At 47.9% G+C, this 23,241-nt stretch overlaps 1 protein-coding gene across 1 annotated transcript in view; it reads left to right on the plus strand.

Annotated features, from left to right (window-relative positions):
- Positions 1 to 5,121: 5,121 nt before the first annotated feature.
- The window catches only part of zgc:162989 (uncharacterized protein LOC100037351 homolog), a 52,841-nt gene continuing 34,721 nt past the window's right edge, over positions 5,122 to 23,241 (plus strand). The window contains exon 1 of the mRNA XM_038784255.1: positions 5,122 to 5,499. Within this exon, the coding sequence (XP_038640183.1) occupies positions 5,320 to 5,499 (180 nt within the window). The 5' untranslated portion in view covers positions 5,122 to 5,319. The remainder of the gene's footprint in view (positions 5,500 to 23,241) is intronic.

Genomic DNA, 23,241 nt, shown 5'->3' on the forward strand with positions numbered 1-23,241 from the left:
GCAGACGGCGTTTACTGTACGTGCAGAGTAAAATGCATTGACGCTGTTGTTGAGGCACTCCCGGAGCATGGCATTTTGGCAGCCGCCCTGCGCGGCCACGATATTGGCCTCATGACTGATTCCCCGCCCAATCACCTTTCCTGATTGCACCGTCGGACCCAGAATAAGAACTATCTGGGGCCTGGAACACTGGGCTCAGGGAGACGTACGAGTCCAGAAGGCTTGAATTGTCCAGAATTGGGTTTGAAGCAAGAAGACGCTGCGGGACCTGGTGCGCGACATTGTTCCAAATGGGCCACCTGCTAATGCCATTCAGAAATGCTTTTGCAGATTATTTAAAAAAAAAAAAATTTAGAATACCCAATTATTTTTTTTCTAATAAAGGGGCAATTTAGTGTGGCCAATCCACCTAACCTGCACATCTTGTGGGGGCGAAACCCACGCAGACACGGGGAGAATATGAAAACTCCACACAGACAGTGACCCGGGGCCGGGATTGAACCTGCGTCCTCAGCGCCGTAGGCAGCAGTGTTACCCACTGCGCCACCGTGCTTGCCCAATGCAGATTGCTTATGTTTCTGTTGCTGGTGTGGTAAGTGCTGCATGTAACGAACACAGCACCATGGTTTAAACACGCTGGAAGTCAAGGATGTTCACCTGCACTTTGAGCACCTGTGGAATTATGTGGATGCCAGGGTTTGGTTCCGGTGAGATTGGGCTGCGTGAGAGAACCTGCATAGCTGCGGCTCCTGGACAGAGAATGGCACTGATACATGCAACAAGTCACACATTGATGGATAGATCATTTCGATGACAAAGTTTTGGACATGTTGACATATTACCCGGCGGATTCTGTTGAGGAACCTGTGCGGGTGATACCATGGGTAGGATTCTCTGTCCCACCAGACCCGTTTTCTGGTGCGGCACTGCCCCTCCGGCAGCGGGATTCTCCATCCCAGCAGCCAGCCAATGGGGTTTCCCAATGTGGCCACCCCCACGCCGTCGGGAAATCCGTGGGCGCGAGTGCGCTGCTGGCGAAACCGAGGATTCCACCCCATGTGTGTTATTTTGTGTGAAAATTAGCTGATAAAGCTTTATATTGGTCCAATGTGGAATGGAGATGTTTCCTTGTTGTTTAATGGTTAGTGTGATATGTGGAATGTTACATAGTTGATTTTCAAATCTTTGTTACTGTTCGTTATTTAATAAACAAAATATTCTCAACTCTCAAGTGCCTCCTCGAGGGCACAAGTGCAATGTCTCAAAGGATGATTAGGGCACTGCATGTCCAGCATACCTTAATGCCTTAACAGTGGGCTTGAACTCAAGGAGCACCAGCACAATAGACCCAGCTGCCAATAATCAAACACGAAAGGGCACTGAGAATCCTCTCACGACCAATGGGCAAGTGTGTGTGGATTGGGGAGGGAAGCTGAGCACCGTCTCCCTAATGCTTCCCAGCCAGGGTCTGGGATCTAGGCACTCCTAATGTGGCCAGGGGTGAGTGTGCAGAGCACATCTGGTTCGCTGGATAGCACTCTGAGAGAAGGAGGGACACCTAAGGGTGGGGGAGGCTTGGGGGATTTGAGGATCCCGGGATGGAACCGTCACTGATTGTCCATCTCTCTCCTTCTCCAAGTCTTTCCAGATAAAATGATGATTGCTGGAGTCGATCCCGTGGAGGCTGCGCTCACGCCATTTGTAGAAGTCGAGGTGGGCAGACACCGATGGCAGCAGCAGCGACAACACAGAATGGAGGTTGCCCCACATGTGCAGGGGGCTGCCGCACACCCGGAAGACTGGGGAGGGACCCAGATGGGGAGACCAACGATGGCCCAAGCTGTACAGGTGTTGTTGGACATTCAATGAGCTGAGAGACACTATGTGCCGCAGAAGACTGCGTCTCAACAGAGAGACAGTGCGGCACCTGTACTATGTCCTTGCAGACGTGGCACCCTGTGGAGGAGGAGGACACCCAGTCCCAGTGCCCGTGAAGCTGACTGCAACCCGCAACCTTTATGCCATCAGGTGATTCCAGAGGTTGAGCGGGGAACTGCGACATTTCCCAACCTTCCACCCATAGGTGCATCCGGGAGGTGACAGATGCCCTGTATGCCCGGGTATCCAACCTTCCAGCTGGACCAGGCCCACTAATGTGCCCGGGGATTTGCTGCCCCAGATCCAGAGGGCGATCGCTGGCACACATGTCGCCCTGCAAGCATCAGGACATCAGGAAGTGCCCTATATTAACAGGAAGGGGTTCCACAGGAAAGGGAGCGTACATGACAGCTACATCCTGGGGCACTTGGAGATCTCCGGTGTCTTTGGGGACCATGCCCCGTGCGGGACAAGGGGTCCCTGCTGATGTCATGGCTGATGACGCTGGTGTGAAGGCCTGAGACCGAGGCAGAGACCCATGACAATGAGGCCCACATTGCCAGCATTGCTATCACTGAACAGTGCATCAGTCTGCTGAAAATGTGGTTCCGATGCCTGGACCGGTCTGATGGTACCCATGACAACACCCCGCAGAGGGTCTCCCGCTTTGTGGTGGTTTGCTGTGCCCACCACAATTTGGCACAGCAGCTGGGGGACATGTTGGAGGAGGAGAGCAGGACGAGGCTGGGGACATGTGGCCCCATCTAAGGAGGAAGCAGTCCAGGAGGGACTGGAGGATGAGCCCAAGGAGGAGCTGGAGGATTTGCAAGGACATGCAGGGAGGACCAGGGTTGCCCTCTCATCTCCATATTCTTCCAGGACGAGGCTGGGTCTGTCATCTCCCCCCTCCCCCTCCCCATTTTCCTCCTCATCTCCAATTTCCCCTCCCCCATTTCCATGTCTTGGACACCACCACTGAAGATGTGGACATCGTGCTCCAGGTTTTCCACTGTGGTCACCAGGCAGCAGTGTTGGCATCATCTCCGGACCTGCAGCCTTTGGGACTCCTCCAATTGGCTTTGTAGTTGCTGAGTCCTATCATCTGCATCAGCTCTTGGAAAACCTTGTCCAGAGGCTTGACATCTGGCTGGGACCTTGCTGTGTCCTGGGATCCAGATGGTCTGACTGCTGCTTCCCTTGGATGCTCCTGCCTCCACCTGATGAGCATCAGGAACTGTACGGTGGTCACCAGATTGTGTCCCACAAGCCTGTGCACTAATGTTGCACACACTAATGTGTGTGTCTCTGAGCTGGTGGAAGGTGCAGCTAATAGCTGTGATGCCTCAACAGTGGTCTCCTTGGACGTCTCCTCTGAGGTGGTCTCTTGGGTGGCCGGGGGGGGGGGGGGGCGGGAAACGACTCCGGATGGCCCGGCCTCATCAGATGGAGATCTTGCGGCACAGTGGGCATGTGGTCAGTGAGAGGAAAAGACCATTTTGTCTGACATGAGCTACTTGAGACAGGTCACCTGGGTGAAGGGGCAGTGGATCCTCACCTCAGCAGCGCAGGCCGACCTCAATATCAATGACTGCTCTTTCCTCGGACAACCCCACGATTTCCAGGGCCTATTCATCATGGGTGAGAACTTGAATGTCTGGGACTCCAACCCGTTCTCACCCCGGTCTGGTCCTTTCCCTCTTATTATGGGCTGTCTTCTCCTGCAGGGACTAGGAGAGGGCATTGTAAGCTGCACACTTGATGAATCAGGGTGTCTATAGGAGGTGGCATGTGTGGGCACCGCACCTGGACAGAAAGAGTTGCATTGGTGGGTACCAGGGGGTCCTGAGGAACAAGCACGAAGTTCGGATGTGGGGAGGGTGCGAGGTGTCAGCCAATGGATTGGGGGGTTTGGGAACTTGAGGGGTGGCAGGCGGAACTGATGCCAGGAGAGAGGTGGTAACTTACCCGTGCAGCTCAGTGGAGGTTGTTGCTCTTCTTCCACATTGGACGGTGGTCTTCCTGGTCATGCTGCCCACACCGACAGCCACTGCCACTGCCTCCCAGGCAGCATTGCTGACCCTGCTGATGGTCCTCTGACCCCCTCGGGGGAACAGGGTAGACCAGATCTCACCCACAGCGTAGAGAAGCTTGGCCCGGTCGCCACCCCCAAAGCGAGGAGCAAGGCTGCGTGTTGCCATGTTTGTGTGCTGACTGGGAGTGAGTGGTGAGGGAGTGTTTAAAAGCAGCTCACCCTTGTTGGTGGTGCGATGCTGAGGCGCCCAGTGATGTCGGGAATATCATGCGGCTCATTTGTGGCACTAATTGCCACTGAATATGGGCCGCGATATCGCCAACGTGGTTGTCGCGAAACACCCTGCCAAACGTGCCAGCCTGGCGAACGGAAATTCCCGCCCGAGGTCAATGGACCGTTGCATGTTCCGCGTCCCACCCGTGGCAATCTTGTAGCGGGCGAGGTGGACGAATTTGGCCCATTGTGTGTACAGTATGTATTTGTGATATAGTGCGGCAAGTATGTATTTGTCACATAGTTTTATAGTATGTATTTGTGATATAGGATATATGTTCAGTATGTATTTATGATATAGTATGTATTTGTGATATAGTATGGCAAGTATGTATTTGCCACATAGTTTTATAGTATTTATTTGTGATATAGTATGCCTTTGTGATATGTATGTATAGCACGTATGCAAAGTTGTCTTCCTTTCTTTTTACATTTGTGTTTTTTATTTGTTTTCAAAAAGTTATTTTTCTTTCATTTTCTTTTAATCATTGTCGAATGGTTGCCCAATAAAGATTGAGGTTTTTATACATTGCTTGGTATTGAGTTACTCATTCCTGTTTGTCCAGAGTACGGGTTTGATTCTGCAATAAACTAGAAATTTGTGAATGAAACAACAGCAATTTGAGTGTGCATTGTAGCACCTCGAACACAGAAAAACACCCCAAGTGTTATGAAATAAAATTCGGAGAGGTGGGGTATGAGGGCCGATCAGGAAAACCTTGGTCAGAGAGAATCCCAAAAGACAAATTATTTAAAGGTTTAAGGATGGAATTCCTTACAATCTTAAGGAATAGGGCTGCCATTCCAAGTGGTGAAATGTGTGTTGCTTTATTGGTTACATCACATATGGAAATGTTGATTGGTTTATTTTAATCTGTATCATTTTATTGCCACACTAATCGCTGAATGTAACATGCTAGAACGACTGGGACTGCGCCATTGTGTTGTTTCCTCCTCAGGGTATTGTATGTCCAGACTGGCAGACAGACTGTGTGTTGTGGTGCTGGTGTCTCCCATCTGCCAGTGAAGGGAAGGGGGAGGGAGTAGAGAGTGACGGCTGCACTCCGCTCTCCAGCTCACAGGCAGGGTTGCTGCAGCTCAAACCGCTCGAGGTGTTTGACCAGGGCAGTCCCACGATGGCGGAGCCCAGCACACAGTCCCGTGTTTACTTTCAGTCCCCAAACAAAGAAGAGGAGCCTCAATCGCAGCGGAAACTGGGCAAGTTCACAGTCCGGTACGACAGGAAGGACCTGCAGAGGAGACTGGACATCGAGGAGTGGCTTGACTTCCAGCTTCACCAGTTGTACGGATGTGAGGTGAGGGGTCGGTGAGCTCATCCTTCACCTTGACTCGGGTTTGGCCCTGTTGCTAAAGAGCTTATGCCGGTTTAAAAAAAAAATAATCGTTAACACCTGGCGGGCTGCAGAGAATAAAACCGACCTTCTCCAGCCATCTTCCAGCAGCTGGACTGTCTTATGTGAAGACCTAGTCTAAAATGTGCCAATGCAAACCATTTGTAGTACGCCTTCATCACAGCAGTGTGAAGATCTGAGAATCTCAAATTGGATGAATGAGTAAAACATCTGTAACACGACGCTGCTGTTTTGGAATGGAATCTGCTGTCTTTTCCAAATGGCTGAATCAGTTTAATTACAAGGTTCATACAGATGATGAATGAGAGAACTCAGTCAAAGCTCTGTGTTTATATGTCTGTGGATCTCTGGGTATGTGGGTGTAGGAAGAATGTGGGAATATGAGAGTCTGGGTGTGTGAATGGGTGTGCAGATGTGTGTGGGTATGTGAGTGAGTGGGTGCATGAGTGTGGATCTGTGAGCGTGTAAGTGTGTAGAATCATAGAATCCTCCAGTGCAGAAGGAGGCTATTCAACCCATTGAGTCTGCACAGACAGCCTCTGAAAGAGCACTCCACCTCGGCCCGTAACCCCCATTTCATTCCCGTAACCCCCACCCCATTCCAGTAACCCCGCCCAAGCATTGATCATGGCCAATCCACTTAACCTGCACATCTTTGAACCATGGGAGGAAACCCGAGCACCCTGAGAAAATCCACACAGACAAGGAGAGAATGTGCAAACTCCACACAGTCACCCAAGGTTGGAATCAAACCTGGGTCCCTGGTGCTGTGAGGCAGCAGTGCTAACCACTGTGCCAATGTGCTGTGGGTGTGATTGTGTGAGGGCTAGGGTGAGTGAATGGGTGTATGAGTGTGTGTGTGGATGTGTGGGAGAGTGAGTTTGTGGGGTGTATTAGGGTTTGGGAGTGTGGCGTTTATGTTTGAGGGTGGGTGTGTAGAGTCTGGGAATGTGGACGTGTGTGAGTGTGTGGGTGTATGGGCGAATGTGGGGTTTTGGGAGTGTGAGATGTGGGGATGTGTGGCAATGTGGACGTGTGTGGGAATATGAGTGTGGATGTACGGGAGAATGTGAGTTTCTGGGATATATCGGGGTTTGGGAGTGTGAGATGTATGTTTGTGGATGTGTTGGAGAGTGTATGTTTGTGGGGGTGTATCGGGGTTTGGGAGTGTGAGAGTGTATGTAGGAATGTGAGTTCATGTAGGTATGATGGAATGTGGATGTGGGAGCATGCCATCGTGGGAGTATGGTAGTGTGACCTTTAAGATTTTGTAGGGGTCTGCGGGAGTGGCTGATCTGCCAAAATAGGTTCATGGTCATGTCTGGCAAGTTGCCACTCACAAGCATTAGGGCAATGCAAAGGTATCCCCATAACTCCATGAACTCTACCCAATTCTATTCAGTTGACTGCAACACGGCGCCGAATGGTATCTGTAAAAGGATTCTTTGTCTCATTGTTAGTTTGAAGTTGGACATTGTTCTTAAAAAAAACATATTTAACAGTTACTTATTGATAAGATGTGATATAATGGAGAGTGAACATGTAATTGGTGGTTCAAATTGTGGGGAAATAAAATTTGAAATAACTCACTAAACAGGAGGAGATGTGAATCCAGGCAAATATTAACCAGGAGTAGTCAGGCATTAAACAACATTGCAATGGACATAGTTCATTACTGAATGTAAATGGAATTGGAAGTAGTTTCCGAGCAATTGGTTACAACATCAGACACCGGTCTGTAATGGGAGTGGATCACATTGAACTTGATCCAATGGGCCAGGATTGCATCCAGCTGGACATTGATTAGGAATGGATTCAATCAAACAGCGATGGGGAAAGGATCCGATCATAAGATAAGATGCAGGAATTAGAGAAATGAATCTGTGAGGCAGTTCTGCCATGCAATAAGATCATGGCTGACGTTCGACCTCAGCTCCACTTTCCTGCCCGTTCTCCATATCCCTTGATTCTCCCGGCGTTGAAAAATCTTATCGTACTCGACCTTGAAGATACTCAATGACTCAGCGTCCGCAACTCTCTGCAGTAGAGAATTCCAAAGATTCGCAACCCTTTGACTGAAGAAATTCCTCTTCATTGCAACTCTAAATGGTTCCTTATTCTGAGACTGCGCCCCAGTGTTCGAGAATCCAAGCCAGGGGAAATCTTCTCAGAATCTGTCAATATCCCAAAGATTTTTTTTAACCGTTACAATGCGATTGTGCTGCATTCATCCAACCTGTAGAAAATAAAGGCCAGTCTGCACAATCTCTCCTCGTAGGAAAGTCTCCACATTGCAGGAATCAATTCATTACTGCCGTTCTAAGGCATGTGTATGCTTCCTTGCATACAGAGGCCAAAACTGTGCACAGTACTCCAGGTGCAATCTCACTCACACCCTTTACAATTGTAGGAAGACTTCTTATGCTCCAATCCTGTAATAAAACTGAACATAATATATGGCATCAAAATGGCTTACTGTCTTTACGTGCCAGTTTTCTGTAATTGTGGTAGAAGGACACCCAAATCTTTTTCAACACAAACATTTAATAGATACTCCCCCTTTAAAAAAAATCTATTCTGTTTTTCTACTCCTGCTGAAGCAAATAACCTCATACTTCCCCATATAATACCCGCCATTCCTTAACTTCTTGTCCACTCAATCCTATCTACATCCTTTTTTGTGTCCTCATTAACTTCCCATCTAACTTTGTCTTGTAAGCAAACTTGTACACGTTGGGTATGGTCCCTCCCATCTGAATCGCTGAAATAGATTACAAATAGCTGAGACCCCAGCACCGACCCCTGTGGCACTCCACTCATTTCATGTCAATTTGAAAATGTCCTATATATTCCTATTCTCTATTTTCTGCCTTCTTAGCCATTCCTCTATCCATGCTAATATATTATCACCAACCCTATCAGCCCTTATCTTGGGTAACAAAATGGCAGCACGGTGGTGCAGCGGTTAGCACTGCTGCCTCACTGCGCTGAGGACCCGGGTTCAACCCCCGACCCCGGGTCACTGTCCGTGTGAAGTTTGCACATTCTCTCCGTGTCTGCGTGGGTCTCACCCCCACAACCCAAAGATGCGCAGGGTAGGGGTGGATTGGCCATGCTAAATTGCACCTTAATTGGAAAAAAAATGAATTGGACACTTCAAATTTAAAAGACATTTTTAAAATCTTGTGTAACATAATTTTTTGTGGCACCTTATTGAGTGTCTTTTGAAAACCTAAATACAAAACACATCCAATGGTTCTCCTTTATCCACCCTGCGAGTTACGTCCTCAAAAATATCAAAGAGATTTGTTAATCAACGTTTCCTTCCATAAAACTATGTTCATTCTGTCTAACTATATTATTATTTTCTAAGTGGGTGGTACGGTAGCACAGTGGTTAGCACTGTTGCACCACAGCCCCAAGGAGACGGGTTCAATTCCCGGCTTGGGTCACTGTCTGTGCGGAGTCTGCAGGTTCTCCCCATGTCTGCGTGGGTTTCCTCCCACAAGTGCCGAAAGACGTGCTTGTTAGGTGAATTGGGCATTCTGAATTCTCCCTCAGTGTACCCGAACAGGTGCCGTAGTGTGCCGACAAGATTTTCACAGTAACTTCATTGCAGTGTTAATGTAAGCCTACTTGTGACACTAATAAAGATGACTATTAAAAAAAGTGCCCTGATATTGCCTCCATATTAATCAATTCCAGCACTTTCCCGATGATTAATGTTAGGCTAACCTGCAAGTGGTCCCCGTTTTTTCTTTCCCTCCTTTCCTGAATATCGATGTTACGTTTCCTAGCTTCTAATTCATTAGGGCCGTTCCAGAATGTAAGAAATTTTGGAAACTTCTAACCAGCATATCCATTGGGTGGGATTCTCTGATCCTGAGGCTAAGTGTTGAAACCGTCGGCAATGCCGTCGCGTTTCTCGACAGTGTCAACATAGCCTCAGGAGCAGCGATTCTTACCCCTACAGGGGGCTAGCACGGTACGAACGCGTCCCATACCGCTTCAGCTCCTGAAACGGGCGTCAGATGGGCGCCGCGGGTCTGCTCATGCGCAGTGGGACCACTGCGATTGTCGCACATGCGCGGTGGCTCCCCTCTCCGCGCCAGCCCCGACGCAACATGCTGTAGGGCTACAGGGGCCGGCGCGGAACAAAAGAGGCCCCCAGCTTGAGAGGCCATCCTGCCGATCTGTAGGCCCCCGATCGCGGGCCAGGCCACAGCGGAGGCCCCCCCGGGGTAGGACCCCCCCCCCCCCCCCCCCCCCCCCCCCCAAAACCAAGCCGCCCCTGGATGCATCCATGCCGAGGTCCCGGCAGGTAAGAGCAGGTGTGGATGGCGCTGGCGGCACTCGGCTTTTTTGCGTGGCCGCTTGGCCCACCCCGGGCGTAGAATCGCTGGGGGGAGCCGCGTAGAGCTGCCCTCGACTCGCGCCGCGCCGACCGGCATCGGGGCAGCGTGGCATGGTTCGCGCCTGTCCCGCCGATTCTCTGGCCCGGGCCCCGGGGTGAGAGAATCCCGCCCATTATCTATGCTTGGTGCAGGAAATATTTGGGTTTTAACCTAATTATTTTCTCAAATTTTTAAAATGATATTAATTACTTTAATCTCCTTTATTAAAAAGGGACCCTTGGTTCCCCATTATTTCTGATATCACTTTGTGTCGTCCACTGTGAAGACTCACAAAATAATTGTTTAATATCTGTGCCTTTTGTCCTTATCCCCTATTATAAATTTTTCCAATATCAGCCTCCTCGCATATTTCATTTCTTTAAAAATTCCTTTTTACACAAGTCAGAAGCATTTACCATCTGTGCTTTTTAAAACATTTCTGACTCGCTCATATTTTATTTTTTCCCTCACAATCAGTTTTTGATTTTTGGTCATCCATTGTCGGTCTGTAAATCTTTAGTCCTCAATCTTCCATCTCTTCTTGGCAATATTATAAACTTCTTTTAATTTAACACTATTCTAATCCCTCTAGGTAGCCATGGATGGATTTATTTATTTATTTTCCTGTGAGGTTTTAGTTTCTCAGATTAGTTGAAAAATATTAAATATCTCTTGAAATATTCTTATTGTGTGTCTACCATCTTCCCAATCCATTTTAGGCAACTCACCCCTCATATTCTCTTGATAGGCTTCTTCTAAGTTCAATATGTATATCACCATCAACTCAATGTGAGAACCTATAATATAATCACTCTTTTGCCAGAGGATCCTTTGCTGTGAGATTACTAATTAAACCAGTCTCCTTGTGCAAAACTAGATGTAAAATAACTTGTTTCCTGGTTTATTTTATGTTGCATTGTTCCAGGAAATTATATTGAAAGCACTCCATCCACTTGTCTCCCAAACTATTTTTGGCTATTTGATTTGTCCAGCCTGAGGGCGGCAGGGTGGCACAGTGCCAAGCACTGCTGCCTCACAGTGCCAGGGACCCTCATTCAATTCAGACCTTGGCTGACTGTGTGGAGTTTGCACTTTCTCCCCATGCCTGCGTGGGTTTCCTCCGGGTGCTCCGGTTTCCTCCCACAGTCCAAAGATGTGCAAGGCATGTGGATTGGCTTTGCTAAAGTTGTGCCTTAGTACCCAGGGATGTATAGGTTAGGTGGGGTTACGGGGATAGGGCAGGGTGGGCAGAGGAGTGGACTGAGGTAGAGTGCCCTTGCGGATGGTCGGTGCAGACTCGATGGGCTGAATGACCTCCTGCACTGTCGGATTCTATGATCTTATGATTCTATACGAAGATTGAGGTTTTCCACAATTATTCCATTGCCTTTGTTGTAAGTTCCTCTTGTATCTTGTCCCTGAAAGTGATGTATTACAATCTGAAAGTAAGGTCTAAACAAAGGAAAGTTTGAGAATTAAGTTGGCTGTGAGAGATTGGCGAACTACATTAAAAGGTATGATTGTAGACAGGAAATGGTCAGCATTTAAATAATTAATACATGGTTTACAACAAATTTACGTTCATTTAAGGCACAAAAAGCCAGCAAGAAAATGACCCACACACTTCCCACTTCACCTCTTTTCCATATTTTTGTCTGTCATTCAATAAGCCGAGTACCTGAGAACATTTTGTTCTTAACTTTGATCACCATGTACCATGGTTCTGTAATCGCAATTGGATAAAAATTGCTTTGATAATTTATATATTTTGTTATGAACGTTTTGTGCATTAAGATACACTGCCTTTAATTTTAACTTATTACCATTTCCGCTGATTTGACCTTATTTGCCGATGATCTATTATCATTAAATCTTTTGTCCCTTCCTGTCACACTCTGATCATCTCTACCCAAACTGCCAAGCTGTTCTGTAGCCTCACATTTTCTCTTTTGGTTTATAAATTTCCAAGGACTTAAAACTCTTGCCAACACCATTTTTAGTTAAACCCTATCTGCAGCTCTGGATCTGTGAGTTGCTAGAATGCTGAGCCAAACCCGTTTTAAGTGAGGCTCCGTCGAATGGAACAGCTCCCTTTTGGGGCATTGGTGCCAGTGTCCCATGAATCAAACCTCCTGCCTTCCACACCATTAGATACATAGATACATAGAAGATAGGAGCAGTAGGAGGCCTTTTGGCCCTTCAAGCCTGCTCCGCCATTCATCACGATCATGGCTGATCATCCAACTCAAAAGCCTAATCCTGCTTTCTCCCCATAGCCTTTGACCCCATTCTCCCCAAGTGCTACATCCAGCCGCCTCTTGAATATATTCAAAGTTTTAGCATCAACTACTTCCTGTGAAAATGAACTCCACAGGTTCACCACTCTGTGTAAAAAATGTCTCCTTATCTCCGTTTGAAATGGTTTACCCTGAATTCTCAAGCTGTGACCCCTGGTTCTGGACACACCCATCATGGTAACATCTTCCCTGTCTAGTCCTGTTAGAATTTTATAAGTCTCTGAGATCCCCCCTCATCCCTCTGAACTCCAGCGAGAACAATCTCAACCTCGTCAATCTCTCCTCATATGACAGTCCCGACATCCCTGGAATCAGTCTGGTAAACCTTCGCTGCACTCCCTCGAGAGCAAGAACATCCTTCCTCAGAGAAGGAGACCAAAACTGCACACAATACTCCAAGTGTGGCCTCACCAAGGCCCTGCACAATTGCAGCAACACATCCCTGCTTCTATACTCGAAACCTCTCGCAATGAAGGCCAACATACCATTAGCCTTCTTTACCGCCTGCTGCACCTGCATGCTTACCTTCAGCGAATGGTGCACAAGGACACCCAGGTCCCGCTGCACACTCCCCTCTCCCAATTTACAACCATTCAGGTAGTAATCTGCCTTCCTGTTTTTGCTTCCAAAATGAATAACCTCACACTTTTCCAAATTATACTGCATCTGCCATTCATTTGCCCACTCGCCCAACCTGTCCAGATCTTGCTGTAGGATCCCTGCATCCTCGTCACAATTCACCCACCCACCTAATTTGGTATCATCAACAAACTTTGAGATGTTATATTTTGTTCCCTCACCCAAATCATTAATATATATTGTGATTAGCTGGGGTCCCAGCACCGATCCCTGCGGTACCACACTAGTTACTGCCTGCCAATTTGAAAAGGACCCATTAATCCCTACTCTTTGTTTCCTCCCTGCCAATCAGTTTTCTAACCACCTCAATATATTTCCCCCAATCCTTTAATTTTGCTTTAATTTTGCACAATAATCTCTTATGCGGAATTTTGTCAAATGCATTCTTTGAGCCATGGTTTTGACTCTGATCTGTTGACCCAATGGTGAAAACTGGTCAGAATTGGGTCCAACCAGCCATTGACATTAGAATGGATCTAACCAGACACTGGCCAGGAATGAATCAATCCAGTTGGATGATGATCTGAAATGGATCCAAGTGGAGGCTGAGTGGAAACAGATCGAGTCAGATATTCAGGATGAATCCGATCTGTCATTGATCGATAAAGCAGCCAATCTGTTGTTGATCAAGAATGGAACCAATCAGACATTGATCGAGAATGGAGCTAATCTGACATTGATCGAGAATGGAATCAATCAGACATTGATCGAGAATGGAGCTAATCTGACATTGATCGAGAATGGAATCAATCGGACATTGATCGAGAATGGAGCTAATCTGACATTGATCGAGAATGGAACCAATCTGACATTGATCGAGAATGGAATCAATCAGACATTGATCGAGAATGGAGCTAATCTGACATTGATCGAGAATGGAATCAATCAGACATTGATCGAGAATGGAACCAATCTGACATTGTTCGAGAATGGAACCAATCAGACATTGATCGAGAATGGAGCCAATCAGACATTGATCAAGAATGGAGCCAATCAGACATTGATCGAGAATGGAGCCAATCTGACATTGATTGAGAATGGAGCCAATCTGACATTGATTGAGAATTGAGCCAATCTGACATTGATCGAGAATGGAGCCAATCTGACATTGATTGAGAATGGAGCCAATCTGACATTGATTGAGAATGGAGCCAATCTGACATTGATCGAGAATGGAGCCAATCTGACATTGATTGAGAATGGAGCCAATCTGACATTGATTGAGAATGGAGCCAATCTGACATTGATTGAGAATGGAGCCAATCTGACATTGATCAAGAATGGAGCCAATCAGACATTGATCGGGAATGGAGGAATATGACATTGATCGAGAATGGAGCCAATCTGACATTGATTGAGAATGGAGCCAATCTGACATTGATTGAGAATGGAGCCAATCTGACATTGATTGAGAATGGAGCCAATCTGACATTGATCGAGAATGAAGCCAATCTGACATTGATCGATAATGGAGTCAAACTGACATTGATCGAGAATGGAGTCAATCTGACATTGATCGAGAATGGAGTCAATCTGACATTGATCGAGAATGGAGTCAATCTGACATTGATCGAGAATGGAGTCAAACTGACATTGATCGAGAATGGAGTCAATCTGACATTGATCGAGAATGTAGCCAATCTGTCTATGATCGATAATGGAGTCAAACTGACATTGATCGATAATGGAGTCAAACTGACATTGATCGAGAATGGAGTCAATCTGACATTGATCGAGAATGGAGCCAATCTGACATTGATCGATAATGGAGTCAAACTGACATTGATCGAGAATGGAGTCAATCTGACATTGATCGAGAATGGAGTCAAACTGACATTGATCGAGAATGGAGTCAATCTGACATTGATCGAGAATGTAGCCAATCTGTCTATGATCGAAAATGGAGCCAATCTGACATTGATCAAAAATGGAGTCAATCAGACGGGGAATTGGATCCAATTGGGCAGTGATCAAAGCTTTTATCCAAATAGACAATGGACACGATTCAGCGGTCTCATCGGGCCCGACGTGGTGTCAGGACAAGGCCGTCGAATCTCCCAAGAGACCTCTCACGAGATTCACGGCGCTCAAAACATCTCACAAGATTCCACAGAATCGCAGTCTGGATCGCACTCTCCGGTGTACAGCTCATTTAAATATATGTTTGCCGGATTTACCCAGTGCCCAGGATTCAATGGCTGTGAATGCAAGACCTCGCCAGGGCGCTGTTTAGAACTGGTCCGCACAAATGTGGACCGGGCGTAACAACACCTGGAGGGTGGATCTCCCATGCCATTGGAGACTGCCGGCTGGTCGGGCATAGGGCAGTGCGGCAACCTGGCTCTCTCTCTGGCACCCAGGCACTGCAAGGGTGGCAGAGGCAATTCCAGGGTGCCAGTATGGCAGTGCTAGTGTGCCCAGGTGATTGGTTGGCACTGCCAGGAATCGGGCCTGGGGGGGGAGGGGGGGGGCCTTGTTGGGTAGGAGGGGGGACTCCCGGGGTCCTCCCTGGAGTTGGGGAGATGGGGGGAGAGGGTGGTCACAAACATGGCAGAGAACCTAAAAGTAGAGGGGGGGGGGGGGGGGGAAGAGAGAGATCGGGACAGCCTTCTAAAATAGCCCCCTGATCAAGGACTCGCCAGCAGGAAATCTCCCCGAATCCAAAAAACGGTAAATTGCCATTGAATAGCAGGGGGTTCCTCGGTGCTGCAGCCACCATGAAACACATCACTAAAGGTGCCATTTAGTGGACTTTAACTCAAGTCCACTGAATTGCGCTCAATCACTGGAATGTATCAAATCAGGTGCAGATTGGGAATTAATCTGATTGAACACCGATCGGGAATTAATCCATTTGGGTTCTGATTGGGCATCGAGCTGACTGAAGATTGGACACAGGACTGCAGCTGAGCTGACGAAGTTGAGTTAGGGAAAGGGGAAAAAAGAATAGGAGAGCTGAACTAGCCTTTCATTCTTCGGGGTTTGGGGGGCATTCAAGAAACAACAAAGAACAAATCATATATTTTATATAGCATTTTGTTTTTATAAATTTAGAGTACCCAATTCATTTTTTCCAATTAAGGGGGAATTTAGCGTGGCCAATCCACCTAGCCTCCACATCTTTGGGTTGTGGGAGCGAAACCCACGCAAACACGGGGAGAATGCGCAAACTCCACACGGACAGTGACCCAGAGCCGGGATCAAATCTGGGATCGAAGCTGGGGCTGTTTAGCACAGGGCTAAATCACTGGCTTTTAAGCAGACCAAACAGCCCCTAGTCGCCACATTCCGGCGCCTGTTCGGGGAGGCTGGTACGGGAATTGAACTGTGCTACTGGCCTGCCTTGGTCTGCTTTAAAAGCCAGCTCTTTAGCCCTGTGCTAAACCAGCCCATGTGGTGACATTTATATTTAATGAGAAGGAGGACAAAGTGTTTTGTATGCGAGCTAAAATAACTTGGAACAGCATTCCAGTGCAAGACCAAAGTCCTGTGTTGGAAATCTGAAATTTAAAAAAACAGAAATTGCCGGAAATATTCCGCAGGTCAGGCAGCATCTGTACAGAAAGAAACAGAGTTAACGGGCGAAATTCTCCGCCCCCCACGACGGGTGGGAGAATAGCGGGAGGGCCTTCCCGACTTTTTTGACGCCCTCCCGCTATTCTCCCACCCCTCCGCCGAAATCCCGACACGAATCGCTGCCGCCGTTTTTTTACGGCCGGCAGCGATTCACAGCTGTTAGAAGGGCCGAAGTCCCAGCCCTTTACGACCTTTTTACGAACGGCAAACACACCTGGTCCTGCCGTTCGTAAAAACGTCGTGACTACCTGGAAAAAAATAACCATGGCACCGATTGGCACGGCAGTACCACGGCCGTGCCAAGGGTGCCATGGGCCCGCGATCGGTGGGCACCGATCGCGGGCAGCGGGCCCGATGCCCGCGCACTCTTTGTCCTTCCGCCGCCCCGCAGTATCAATACGTGGGGCGGCTGAGGGGCAACCCGGACCGCGCATGCGCGGGTTTCGCGCAAAAACGCGATGACGTCACCCGCGCACGCGCGGGTGGAGTCTTCCCACCTGCGCATGCGCGGCTGACGTCATATGACGCGTCAGCCGGCGCTAAGTCCGACAAGCGGGCTTAACGATTTTCGTTAAGCCCGACTTGTCGGAGCCTCCGACGTCGGGCTGCTAGCCCCGACGGGGGACCAGAATCGGTCCCCCGTCGGGAAGGGGCGCGATGCCGTAAAACCCGCCCGGGTTTTACGGCGGTTTGACGATTTCTCCCGTTTTGGGAGAATTTTGCCCAACATTTCTGGTGGATAAACTTCCATCAGAACTAAAGAAGAATAGAAATGAATGGGTCTTAAGCAAGAGGAAGGGAAGATCTGTGATAGAGTGGAGTGCAGGAGAGATGAAATGGCAAATGACTTCACGGTACAAAAACCAACGGGAGTGAGAATGGATTAAGTAAGGAAACAAAAGATGTAACTAGATGTGGTGCGAATGGCTGGGTAGCAGCAGTCAGAATGCACAGTGAATGAGTAAAGATAGTGATGAGAAAAACTGAACCAGTGGGCATGAAAAGATGCAAAACAAAATGGAGTCTCAGGTTACAATCTAAAATTGTTGAGCTCAGTGTCGAATTTGTTCTGTGAGGCAGGTTGGTTCGACGTTGACTGCAACTGGATGCAGTGAAGCTAGAAACAGACGTCTGACACAGGAGATGATCCAATACTGTTTTATTTAACTAGTGGACTGCTGTACATGTTCAGCTGTGGGTTCACACTCTACTAATCTAACTGATGACCTCTTATTGGCTTGACCAGACTTACTAGCTACCGCATGGTGATAGTGCTCACTAGCTTGTACACTCTGACTGTCTCAGTATCTGGGTCCTGAGAGAGGGAGAGTCTTAATGCCCCATGGGCTTTATAGTGGTGGTGCCCTGTCTGGTGATTGGTTGTTCTGTGTTCATTGGTCATCCTGTGTGTCAATCACTGCCTGTCTGCATCTCATTATATTAATGAGTGGATATTATGACTGAGTTGAGAGGTGATATTTAAGTGTTGAGTTGAAGGATGAGGTGCTGTTCCCTGAGATTGTGTTGAGCTTCATTGGAACACAGGCCAAGGACAGAAAGGTCAGAGTGGGAGGAAGGTGGAGAATGGAAAGGAATAGCAACAGGAAGATTGGGGTCAGTTATGGACTGAGCAGAGGCGTCTCCCAAAGCACTCAGCAGACTATGGGATAGAAACAATAATGTGAACAACAAATACAATATTCTAAATTGAAAATGCTGGAAAATCTCAGCAAGTCTGGCAGCTAAGCTCTGACAAAGAGTCATCGGACTCGAAACGTTAGCTCTTTTCTCTCCCTACAGATGCTGCCAGACTTGCTGAGAATTTCCAGCATTTTCTCTTCCGAGTAAACCTGTGTGTTGGGGAGGGAATGGTTCTATCCAAATGCTGAGCAGTGAGGGCAGGGGGAGATGTGATTGGCAGTAGTGTTATGCTGGAGATGGCAGAAATGGCAGGTGATGATCTATTGAATGCTGAAGTTGCTGGGGTGGAAAATGAAGGCACAGCCCTACTATGGTTCTGGAAGAGAGGAGATGGGATGAACTAGAACAGGCATGGTGGGGGGCCCTGTCATCCATGCTTGGGGGTATCCTCAGTTGAGGAAAAAGAAAGATTTAGCAGAGACGCAGGTGTAGACGATTGCATTGCCAAAAAAATGCGATGACGACAAAGAAACTGGGGGATTAGAACAGAATGGGAAGCAGGGTCTGAGGAAGTGAGAATCCATAGGTTTGTATGAATGTTAGGTGACCTGATTTCTCCTCTCATTACCTGTCCATGAACAGAAAACGGGGGCGTGATTAAACAAAAAGGTTCAGACTCCACTTTCGGGCGTGTTTCGCAGGGTGTTTCTCGACGTCTGCAGCACCAAGAACGACACCGCCAATCAACAGCACTTTGCTGTTTTTTTCCACCTCGGCGAGGAATGCCCTGTCGAGGCTGTACTTTAGTCATTTCCTGGATTGACGGCAGTGCAGGAAGACTACTTGTGGATCGGTGTGCCGTTTATAAAGGCAGCCTTGATCTTTCGAGCCCCCATCAATGACCCCACTGTGGCCTCTGGACCTTCTTCTGCGTCCTTGAGCCCCCCCCCCTTTCCCCCCCCTCACCCCACCTCTTAAGGGCAAGGCACCCCCAGGCACAATCCTTGGCATGGGCAATCTGGCACCTGGGCACCTTGGCACTGCCAATCTGGCACCCTGGCAGTGCCCCACCAGCCTGGCAGTGCCACTTGCCAGGCTGATGGGGCACTGCCAGGGTGCCAAACTGGCAGTGCCAAGGTGCCCAAGTGACAGCTAGAATGGCAGGGTACCACCCTGCCAATGCCCAATCCCCTGGGGTCTCTACTGGCCTGAGCGACTCCTCCAGGTGCCAGTTTGCCTGGTCCACGTTTGTGAAAATGAGTGCTAAACGGTGCTGTGGTGAGGTGTGCCAGACATAGCCTTGGGTCCCGGGTGCCGCCAACCGCAGACGAGATCTAGATCACGACATCTCGTGCGGTTCAGTTAAATGTAGCGAGATGTCGCGAATCTCGTGAGAGGCCTCTCGCAAGATTCAGTTGCCCCATCGCAGCACCAAGTCGGGTGCGGCGAGGCTGGTAAATCGCATCCATGTTTTCGATTGATGGGGCTGGATTCTTCGTTGTAGGTCCGCCCCACTACTGCTGTTAGTGAGGACGGAGAATTTGGCCGCGGCATTCGCTGGCGGCAAGATTCTCTACTCCTGCCGCTTGTCAATGGGACTTCCCTTTGAGACCACCCCACACTCCTGGAAAACCCGTGAGCGGGGGTGCGCTGCCAGCGGGAACAGAGAATTCCGCAGCTAGCGAACAGGTGCTGTTTAGCACAACGCTAAATTGCTGGCTTTGAAAGCAGGCCAGCAGCACGGTTCGATTCCTGTAACAACCTCTCCGAACAGGCGCCGGAATGTGGCGACTAGGGGCTTTTCACAGTAACTTCATTTGAAGCCTACTCGTGACAATAAGCGATTTTCATTTTCATTTTTCATTTTTCAGGTGGGGAATTCTGGCCATGACTTTTATCTTTATAAGTGGTGGCATATTTTCCCCAACCCTTCAGTTTGGAGTGATCCAATCCTCTATTAATAATCCCACAGCAAACATGAGATAAGATCAAATAAGAGGATTGGTTTATTTTACGCATGCACAAATTGCGGGAAGGGTTTTCACAATACCAGCCCTTTTTTTTGCACTCATACAATAAAAGAGGACTAAGGGAAAGAAAGGTGTGCAGGGTAAGACCACAATACAAATCAGATTTATAGTTTTACGTTAATTCAAAAGACCAGAATCAAATCTAATAATTTTTACTTCAACTCCACTTGATCACTTCCTTATGTTGGTTACTGTTTGGGTCCTAGTAATTCCTGCCTTTTTCTTTTGGGTGGGGATGGATGGAACATTCATTGTCCCAGTCCGATTCGGGATTCCTGTCTCTAGTACATTGGTGACTGCTGCCAATTCAAATTCTCTAAAATTCCCTCACTAATCTCTCTACCTTCCTAAGGTGTTCCTGGAAACGTACCTCTTTGTTGTCACATGTTCCAATATCTCCCTTGAGGGTCAAGTGTTTTATAATTCTGCTGTGAAGTGCCACTGTACGTTTTGCCATGTTTCGGTGCTATGTAGGTTGTTGCGTTTGAGCCTTGATGAAGATGTAAAATAGGGGGTATGCAAGAGGCCAAACTTTATCTTTATTAGTGTCACAAGTAGGCTTACATTAACACTGCAATGAAGTTACTGTGAAAATCACCTAGTCGCCACACTCCGGGGCCCGTTTATTCAGAATGTCCAATTCACCTAACAAGCACGTCTTTTGGGAGGAAACCAGAGGACTCGGAGGAAGCCCACACAGACAGTGGGAGAATGTGCAGACTTTGCACAGACAATGGCCCAAGTCGGGAATAGAACCTGGGGCCCTGGCACTGTGAATCAACAGTGCCAACCATTGTGCTACCATGCCACCCACTTGGAGTGACAGAATTTCTGAGGAATCTGGAGGAATCCTGATGGAATGCGGTGTGCTCTACTCCGAGGGAGAGAGGGATTGCTCACACTGCTGGAGGGATGGTGTTTGCTGTACTCCGAGGGAAGGGCAGCCGTTTACTCTCCTCAGATGAGGGAGAAATGGTCTTTTTTGTACTCTTGAGGGATGGAGTTTGCTGCATTCAGATGGGTCCGCGTACTGGCTCTTGAACAACCTGTGTGCGAGCGATGCAGTTGATGGATTATATAGTTGAAGAGGGGAGTGCAGGAGGTGGGGCAGAATAGAAGGTCAGGAATTGGTTGTAACTAATGGAGACTGACAATGATGTCATGGACACAAAACAAAGAGTGTTAATGGTGGCGTTAAGGACTAAAAAAGTTATAATAGTGGCATAAAGATAAGATAGCAGAACGTGTTAATAGGAGAACAAAGGTCAGTGCTCTGTGAAAGCAAAAATGAAAAACAAGTGACAAATGGTCCTGTGAAGGTAGGGAGAGGTTGTATTGGGACAAAACAAGGAAATAAAAACAAAAATGGAATTGAGGTGTAGGCGAAAGTTCAGTCTAAAATTGTTGAACTCAATGCTTCCCACTTCATAGAACATGGAACATACAGTGCAGAAGGAGGCCATTCAGCTCATCGAGTCTGCACCAACCCACTTAAGCCCTCACTTCCACCCTATCCCCGTAACCCAATAACCCCTCCTAACCTTTTTGGTCACTAAGGGTAATTTATTATGCCCAATCCACCTAACCTGCAAGTCTTTGGATTGTGGGAGGAAACCGGAGCACCCGGAGGAAACCCACGCACACAGCGGGAGAACGTGCAAACTCCGCACAGACAGTGACCCTGCGGGGAATCGACCCTGGGATCCTGGCGCAGTGAAGTCACAGTGCTAGCCACTTGTGCTGCCCAAACTCATAATGAGTTAGCTGATGTCCTCATCTGGCACAGCAGTATCCAAGGCAACAATGGCCACTAAACATTGCACCCCATTTTTCATATGAATTGGTCCACTGGATGATGTCATTAGGTAAAGGGCAGCATATGACATCATTTAGTGGTACAGTCCACTAGGAACAAGGGGGAGAAACATCCCTTCGACCAAAAGGGAATAGAATGAACAGGCAGGTGGTGAGGAATTTTGGAAAGGAATTACATCCTTGCCAAAAATCAAGATGCTCACTGTCAGTGATTCAGACTTGGATTTTATTTTTGTGTCTATTTCCAGCACACGCTTGCTGTGGTATTAAAGTGGCATTGCCCAGCAACAAGCCATCTTCCCCATAACCTGGTAACAACCGTTTTAACTGGCTTCAGCTCCCCACCAGCCCCCACCTTCACCAAGCCATCGGAGTGAAAAACAAAGAGACTGAGAGTCTTGCACATGATGCTGTCTGGTGAATCCCTCCTGTAAAGTGTGAACAGGTGGGCAAAGGTTGAGTGTGACACTCCCCTGCAATTGGCTGTGCTTGCTGCTGGTGGCCACAGATGAAGAATTGGGCGAAATACCAGTGCTGGGATTTGGCAGCTGAGAAAACAACAACAACGTACATTTATATAACACCTGAATGTAGCAAAACATCCCAATGCACTTCAGGGGAGGATAACCAAATAAAATTTGACACCAAGCACAAGGGAGTAGGCCAAAATCTGGCCATAGTGGGAGGTTTAATGGAAGCTGTTGAGGGATGACAGGGATTTAAGGAGGCAGCTGTAAAACGGGAGGCTTCAGCAGCTGGAGACACAGCCAGCCATGGTACGGCAAGTGAAAGAGGCCCAAAGAGTGAGCACTTATTTTACCAGGAGAGAAGCAAAGTCCATCAAAAGATCAGAAAAATCCCCCAATGTAGAATTTATTTCCTGCTCAGCGGAAGATAAGGTACAGAAGTTAGTCATTAGTCCTGGATTCCCACTCATGTTGTTTCCAGTTACTGTTCGGTCTCACTGCTCCTGAATGCTTCCACATGAGGTTATTCCACTCAAAGGTGCAACGGTCTAACCAGTGAAGCATTTCCCTCCATGAGTGTTTGTTGCATTCCTCGGGTGCTGTTAAATTTACCACCGGCTAGTCTTCAGTGATTCCAGGATAATTGGAGGAGGCGATGGGTCAGAGATTAATCCCATTGGAAATTTGCCAGTGAAGGTTAACACTTATTTGTCAGTGTTACATTTGAGCTCGCCATGGTCTCCCCTTCAGTAAGTCTTTGCCGCATTTCTGAACTCCCTCACTTAGCTCCCCCGTTATGCAAAGCTTCATTGCTAATCTCTGACAT

Source organism: Scyliorhinus canicula, chromosome 2, assembly GCF_902713615.1.
Source record: "Scyliorhinus canicula chromosome 2, sScyCan1.1, whole genome shotgun sequence".
Classification (NCBI taxonomy): domain Eukaryota; kingdom Metazoa; phylum Chordata; class Chondrichthyes; order Carcharhiniformes; family Scyliorhinidae; genus Scyliorhinus; species Scyliorhinus canicula.